A 7,500-nucleotide genomic window follows, 5' to 3' on the forward strand; every position below is an offset into this window, starting at 1 on the left:
AGGTGCCAGTTAGGAAGGGAGGTGCTCTCTGAAGAGTTGGGTCTTCAAAAGCTTTTTGAAGGTAGAGAGGGATGCCCTGCTCTGGTAGTGCTAGGCAGTTCGTTCCACCAACGTGGAACTACAAATGAGAATAGTCTGGATTGCCGTGCTTGCACAGGCGGCAGTGCCAAACGACGCTCACTAGACGAGCGCAGCGTCCTGGGTGTGACATTTGCCCTTACAAGAGCATTTAGGTAGGTGGGAGCAGAACCAGCAAGCACTCTGTAGGCAAGCATAAGTGACTTGAACTTAATGCGAGCAGCTACCGGCAGCCAGTGGAGCTCAATGAGTAGCGGGGTGACGTGTGCCCTTTTCGGTTGGTTGAACACCAGGCGCGCTGCCGCGTTCTGGATCATCTGTAATGGTTTCACCACGCAAGCCGGCAGGCCCGTTAGGAGGGCGTTGCAGTAGTCAAGGCGGGAACTCACCAAGGTTTGCACCAGCAGCTGGGTGGCATACTGGGTTAGGTACGGCCTGATTTTGCGGATGTTGTATAGCGCAAAGCGGCACGACCTGGAGACAGACGCGATGTGGGCCGTGAAGGTCAGTTGGTCATCAATAATGACCCCCAGGTTTCTTGCTGTTTTGGATGGAACAAGAGATAAAGAGTCAATATTGATATTGATGTTATGGTGGATGACCTGTTTGGCTGGGAAGACCATCAGCTCCGTTTTGGCCAGGTTCAGCTGAAGGTGGTGATTTTTCATCCATGTGGATATATCAGCAAGACAGTCCGAGATCCGCGCCGAGACCGTGGTGTCCTCAGGAGGGAATCACAGAAACAGTTGAGTATCATCGGCATAACAGTGATAGGAAAACCCATGCGAGCGGATGATAGGGCCCAACGAGGTGGTGTAAATGGCAAAGAGAAGTGGTCCCAACACCGAGCCTTGGGGCACCCCACACACACACACCCATAACATTACCCACCCTCACTGGCTTCTGACCAGATCTGCTTCTTTCAGCCTGACTGCGGCATACACACACACACACACACACACACACACACAAACACACACACACAGACTGACTGGGGCATAGACGATGAGCTTGCTCTAGAAGGCACCGCTGGAGGCTGATGTTGTTGTCTGTTACTGTGGTGATGTAGGTTGTGTTGTGTCTGCCTGGTTGCCATGGCAGTGATGTTGTGTTGTGTCTGCCTGGTTGCCATGGCAGTGATGTTGTTCTTACCTGGGGTAACTCCAGGCACAGTGAATGTGTGTTGCTCTGGTGAAGACAGATATGCTGACATCTATACTGTTGGTTGTTACTGTGTAGATAAAATGTTGATGATGCTGGTATTATGGTGATGCTTTATGTTGTGTTACTATGGTTACAACAGATAAGGTGATGGTGATCCTATTGGTGCTGCTGCCACTGGTGGGCGGGGCCGCCCTGCTCTTCATCACTGTCCTCACCCTCCAGAAAGTCCGTCTCCAGGGGCGACTGGTCGATGCTCGCTGGTGGCAGATCAACCACAGCGACATCACCACCATCAAAGAGCCCAAGGTGAGACTGTGGGAGGAGAGACTAATGGGATGACTGACAGGTACAACTACAGACGGCATTACAGGTTACAGGTGACAGGTGATGTATGAAGCTACAGGTAAACAATAGGTGATGTATGAGGCTACTGATGAAACAACAGGTGATATATGAAGCTACAGGTAAACAACAGGTGATATATGAGACTACAAGTAAACAACAGGTGATGTATGAAGCTACAGGTAAACAACAGGTGATATATGAAGCTACAGGTAAACAACAGGTGATATATGAAGCTACAGGTAAACAACAGGTGATGTATGAAGCTACAGGTAAACAACATATATATGAAGCTACAGGTAAACAACAGGTGATATATGAAGCTACAGGAAAACAACCTACAGTTTTAACAGTAGTTCAATATTTACACATAAAACCCTTTAGATGATTCAAATGGAGGGAGACAGAAGCAGAGGGAGAGACTCAGTTGACAGACAATCTGGCAATGACAGATAGAGAGACCTTCATAATAACTCTCTGCTCGTTCCTCCTGTCCAGGGGTTCCCCAGTCAGTCGATAAGCACCACCATCAGCAAGAATGGCAGTGGAGGCTCTCAGACTATCAGCACCAAGGGACAGGAGCACATCTACATCACCATCGGCCTCTACCAGGTGCAGAGGAGGGTTCCCTCAGTCCTTCAGTCGACCCTTTAGTGGAGTGGTGTCCTTCAGTCCTTCAGTGGAGTGGTGTCCTTAAGTCCTTAAATACAGTGGTGTCCTTAAGTTCTTAAATGCAGTGGTGTCCTTCAGTCCATAAATGCAGTGGTGTCCTTTAGTCCTTTAGTCGACCCTTAAATGCAGTGGTTCCCTCAGTCCTTAAATGCAGTGGTGTCCTTCAGTCCTTAAATACAGTGGTGTCCTTAAGTTCTTAAATACAGTGGTGTCCATAAGTTCTTAAATACAGTGGTGTCCTTCAGTCCTTTAGTGGAGTGGTGTCCTTAAGTTCTTAAATGCAGTGGTGTCCTTAAGTTCTTAAATGCAGTGGTGTCCTTCAGTCCTTAAATACAGTGGTGTCCTTAAGTTCTTAAATACAGTGGTGTCCCTCAGTCCATAAATGCAGTGGTGTCCCTCAATCCTTCAGAGGAGGGTTCCCTCAATCCTTTAGTCGACCCTTAAATGCAGTGGTGTCCCTCAGTCCTTTAGTCGACCCTTAAATGCAGAGGAGGGTTCCCTCAGTCCTTTAGTCGACCCTTTAGTGGAGTGGTGTCCTTCAGTCCTTAAATACAGTGGTGTCCCTCAGTCCTTCAGTGGACCCCTAAAGGCAGTGGTGGTATATACAGTGGCTTACATAGGGTTTTTGGTATAGAGGGAGATTGCCATAGTAACACTGCCTGATATCACTTTGAATTAAATGGCATAAACCCATATTTAATGGGTGGAGAAATTATCCATATCAAGTCATCTTTTCTGCGCTCTGTAATGCACCTAGACACTATTTCATTGTTTTGTCGATATATAAATTGAATTGAATTGAATTGATTCAAAACAGGTAGCCACAGTCTTAATTTCATGTCGAAAATAATTCACAGCAATACATGCTACATGCTACCATGCTACATGCTACCATGCTACATAACTGGTGGGTTGGAACCAGTCTGAGCCCTAAGCTGTGACATGGTTCTTAGTTCCTTTAAGGAACTGGCTGAAGTGTGCTTCTTGTTTCTGTGCAGGGGAACCAGGTAGCCATCAAGTACTTGAAGAACCAGGCCCTGTCTGATGTTAGGAAGCCCTCAGTGATCCAGGAGTTTAACATGGTAAGGTAGGGGCTCAGGCAAAACACATCACACTTCACAACCGAACCGTGTGTGTGTGTGTGTGTGTGTGCGTGTGTGTGTGTGTGTGTCTCTGTGTGTGTGTGTGTGGGTGTGTGTCTGTGTGTGTGTCTGTATGTGTGTGTCTGTGGGTGTGTGTTTCTTCTAGAAGCAGCTGACTCTACTACAGGTCTGGCTCAGACTTGTTAAATCAGAGCGCTAGCTCTACCAATGCTACACCAGTGCTAACAGAGCACTAGCTCTACCCATGCTACACTAGTGCTAACGGAGCGCTAGCTTTACCCATGCTACACCAGTGCTAACAGCACGCTAGCTCTACCCATGCTACACCAATGCTAACAGCACGCTAGCTCTACCCATGCTACACCAATGCTAACAGCACACTAGCTCTACCCATGCTACACCAGTGCTAACAGCACACTAGCTCTACCCATGCTACATTAATGCTAACAGGGCACTAGCTCTACCCATGCTACACCAGTGCTAACAGAGCGCTAGCTCTACCCATGCTACACCAGTGCTAACAGCACACTAGCTCTACCCATGCTACACCAGTGCTAACAGCACGCTAGCTCTACCCATGCTACATTAATGCTAACAGTTACAATTATGAGAGTTTTAATTGATGTGGAGTGTCTTTGTGTTAAGTGTTGATCAGTGATGTGATGAACTTTTCTGTCCTCTTCTTTCCTCTCCTCTCCTCTCGATTCATCTCACCTCCTCTCGTCTCGTCTCGTCTTATCTCCTTTCCTCTCCTCTCCTCTCACCTCCTATCCTCTCATCTCCTCTCCTCTCATCTCCTCTCCTCTCGTCTCCTCTCCTCTCCTCTCGTCTCGTCTCGTCTTATCTCTTTTCCTCTCCTCTCATCTCCTCTCGTCTCCTCTCCTCTCCTCTCGTCTCCTCTCGTCTCACCTCCTCTCGTCTCGTCTCCTCTCCTCTCCTCTCCTCTCGTCTCCTCTCATCTCACCTTATCTCGCCTCCTCTCCTCTCCTCTCACCTCCTCTCACCTTATCTCACCTCATCTCCTCTCCTCCTCCTCTCCTCTCGTCTCACCTCCTCTCCTCTCGTCTCCTCTCCTCTCGTCTCACTAACACACTAACACACTAACACACCCCCTCTCCTCCCGTTCTCTGTGCAGATGAGGGAGCTGAAGCATGAGAACCTGGTGCAGTTCTTCGGGGTCTGCATCGACCCCCCAGACGTATGTCTGGTCATGCAGTACTGCAGGAAAGGCAGCCTAAAGGTCAGTTAGGGACGTCATAACTGTTTGCTGACCCCCTCACTGTCGCCTGATGAAAGGATCTATGCTAATATACAGGGAAACCCACAAGGAAACCCAGGATCTATGCTAATATACAGGGAAACCCACTGGGAAAGGATCTGTGCTAACAGATTTCCCTGACAGGGAAACCCAGAAGCTATGCTAATATACAAGGAAACCCAATGGGAAAGAAGCTATGCTAATATACAGGGAAACCCGTCAAATAGACCGTAGATTTTCAGTTTTCCAATAAAGATGCAGTTTGTGATTCGGTTTCGGTTTCTCGAAAAGTTGTTGATATTTGAGCTCAACAGCCAATCAAATTACACCCCTCCCTTCTGTGCTCCCGACGCACTGTGTTGATTGGCTGGGATTGTATATGGCTCGGTCCGAGCCACTATGTTTGTTTCCCAGAGCCAGGACTGTGTATGTGAGTGTGTGTGTGTGTGTGTGTGAGAGTCAGAGGACTGTGTACGAACACTAGAGGTTGTGAGTGTGTGTGTGCGTGTGCGTGTGTGTGTGTGTGTGAGAGAGTCAGAGGACTGTGTACGAACACTAGAGGTTGTGAGTGTGTGTGTGTGTGTGTGTGTGTGTGTGTGTGTGTGTGTGTGTGTGTGTGTGTGTGTGTGTGTGTGTGTGAGTGTCAGAGGACTGTGTATGAACACTAAAGGTTTCTTCAGTGCAAACATTGAAGGGACTGCTGAGAAGCGTATGGGATTAGAATCACAGACTTCTCCTTTAACTCCATTAGAATCACAGACCGCACCTTTAACTCCATTAGAATCACAGACTCCCCTTTAACTCCAGTATGGGATTAGAATCACAGACCTCCTTTAACTCCATTAGAATCACAGACTTCTCCTTTAACTCCATTAGAATCACAGACTCACCTTTAACTCCATTAGAATCACAGACTCCCCTTTAACTCCAGTATGGGATTAGAATCACAGACTTCTCCTTTAACTCCAGTATGGGATTAGAATCACAGACTGCACCTTTAACTCCAGTATGGGATTAGAATCACAGACTGCACCTTTAACTCCAGTGTGGGATTAGAATCGCAGACTCACCTTTAACTCCAGTGTGGGATTAGAATCGCAGACTGCTCCTTTAAGCTTCTTTACACTGGCTTCCTGTTACCTTTAGAATTTACTTCAAGGTCCTCCTCCTCACATACAAAGCTCTAAATGGACAAGGACCTAGCTACATTGCTAACTCTCTTACTAACTACACACCAGCTAGAACACTGCGATCATCAGATACAGGTCTATTACAGGTCACCAGAAGCAGTCGTAAGAAGATTGGTGATGCAGCCTTTGTCAACTACGCCCCAAAATTATGGAACACATTACCCATTAATGTTAGGGAAGCAAACACGCTAGACACTTTCAAAAGGCAGCTTAAAACCAAAGCATTTTATTAATTTTCTGTGGGGTTGATACTAACTGTAACTTTCACTATTTTTACTATTTCAGAAGGGTTTTATTCCTTTTATTCCTTTTTTTCCTTTTATACCTTTTATCATGATTTTAGTAATCCAAGAAGCCTATCGGAAACATCAGGTTCTGATACGATGTTGATTATTATCCATGTATTGCTCCTGCTGCTTGCTTAATTATTGATTTTATGTAAAGCACTTTGAACTGCAACTCTTGTACGAAATGTGCTATATAAATAAAGTCTTACTTACTTACTTACTTAACTCCAGTAACATCGCAGACTGCACCTTTAACTCCAGTATGGGATTAGAATCGCAGACTGCACCTTTAACTCCAGTATGGGATTAGAATCGCAGACTTCCCCTTTAACTCCAGTAACATAAGAATACAACAGTAACTCAACACCGAGTCAATCTATATTTAAGAAAAGATGAATAGCACATTTTAATTTGAATTTGAAATGTATTGTTTGGAGGATAGCCCCTTGAGATGCAGCATCTTGTTTTCGAGGGGGTCCTACATGAATGTACAGTACCAGTCAAAAGTTTGGACACACCTTTTTTTGAGAAGTGTTTTCTTTACTTTTATTATTTTCTACATTGTAGATTAATACTGAAGACATTTTAACTACGAAAGAACATATATGGAATGATGTACTAAACAAAAAAAGTGTTATCTAGCATGTAGAAAATAATAAAAGTAAAGAAAACATATCTCAAAAAATGAGAAGGTGTGTCCAAACTTTTGACTGGTAGTGTGCATATACATAAATGTGTATATAATCAAGATAACAGAATGAGGATAAGGATCAGACCCACAGCTGTCGTCAGTTCTCCGACCATAGACTCAGGAGACTGAGGTGTTGATTCCCGTAAACCACCTTATTATTGTCCCATCACCTCGCCTGCCCTCACCTGCTCAAGCAATTATCACCTGAGATTGAGCTGAGTTCGTCTCACCTCTGTGTGTGTGTGTGTGTGTGTGTGTGTGTGTGTGTGTGTGTGTGTGTGTGTGTGTGTGTGTGTGTGTGTGTGTGTGTGTGTGAGATTGAGCTGAGTTCGTCTCACCTCTGGCCAGGTGCTCTCGCCTCTTCTCACCTGTAATCACCTGCAATTAGCAGCTTAAGTCTAATCCATCTGATGCTGCTCAGAAGGGCCGCTGTCACCCAATGCACACCGACACACAAAAACACATCACACACACGCCTCAGAATGTCCCCTAATGCACACCGACACACAAAAACACATCACACACACGCCTCAGAATGTCCCCTAATGCACACCGACACACAAAAACACATCACACACACGCCTCAGAATGTCCCCTAATGCACACCGACACACAAAAACACATCACACACACGCCTCAGAATGTCACCCAATGCACACCGACACACAAAAACACATCACACACACGCCTCAGAATGTCACCCAATGCACACCGA

At 46.0% G+C, this 7,500-nt stretch overlaps 1 protein-coding gene across 1 annotated transcript in view; it reads left to right on the top strand.

The window, feature by feature from the left end:
* The window catches only part of gucy2g (guanylate cyclase 2g), a 24,431-nt gene that overhangs the window by 6,989 nt on the left and 9,942 nt on the right, over positions 1-7,500 (top strand). The window contains exons 8-11 of the mRNA XM_031582613.2: positions 1,382-1,548; positions 2,083-2,196; positions 3,255-3,338; positions 4,495-4,599. Of these exons, the coding sequence (XP_031438473.2) occupies positions 1,382-1,548; positions 2,083-2,196; positions 3,255-3,338; positions 4,495-4,599 (470 nt within the window). The remainder of the gene's footprint in view (positions 1-1,381; positions 1,549-2,082; positions 2,197-3,254; positions 3,339-4,494; positions 4,600-7,500) is intronic.

The sequence above is a fragment of the Clupea harengus genome, chromosome 16 (genome assembly GCF_900700415.2).
Source record: "Clupea harengus chromosome 16, Ch_v2.0.2, whole genome shotgun sequence".
Taxonomy (NCBI): Eukaryota; Metazoa; Chordata; class Actinopteri; order Clupeiformes; family Clupeidae; genus Clupea; species Clupea harengus.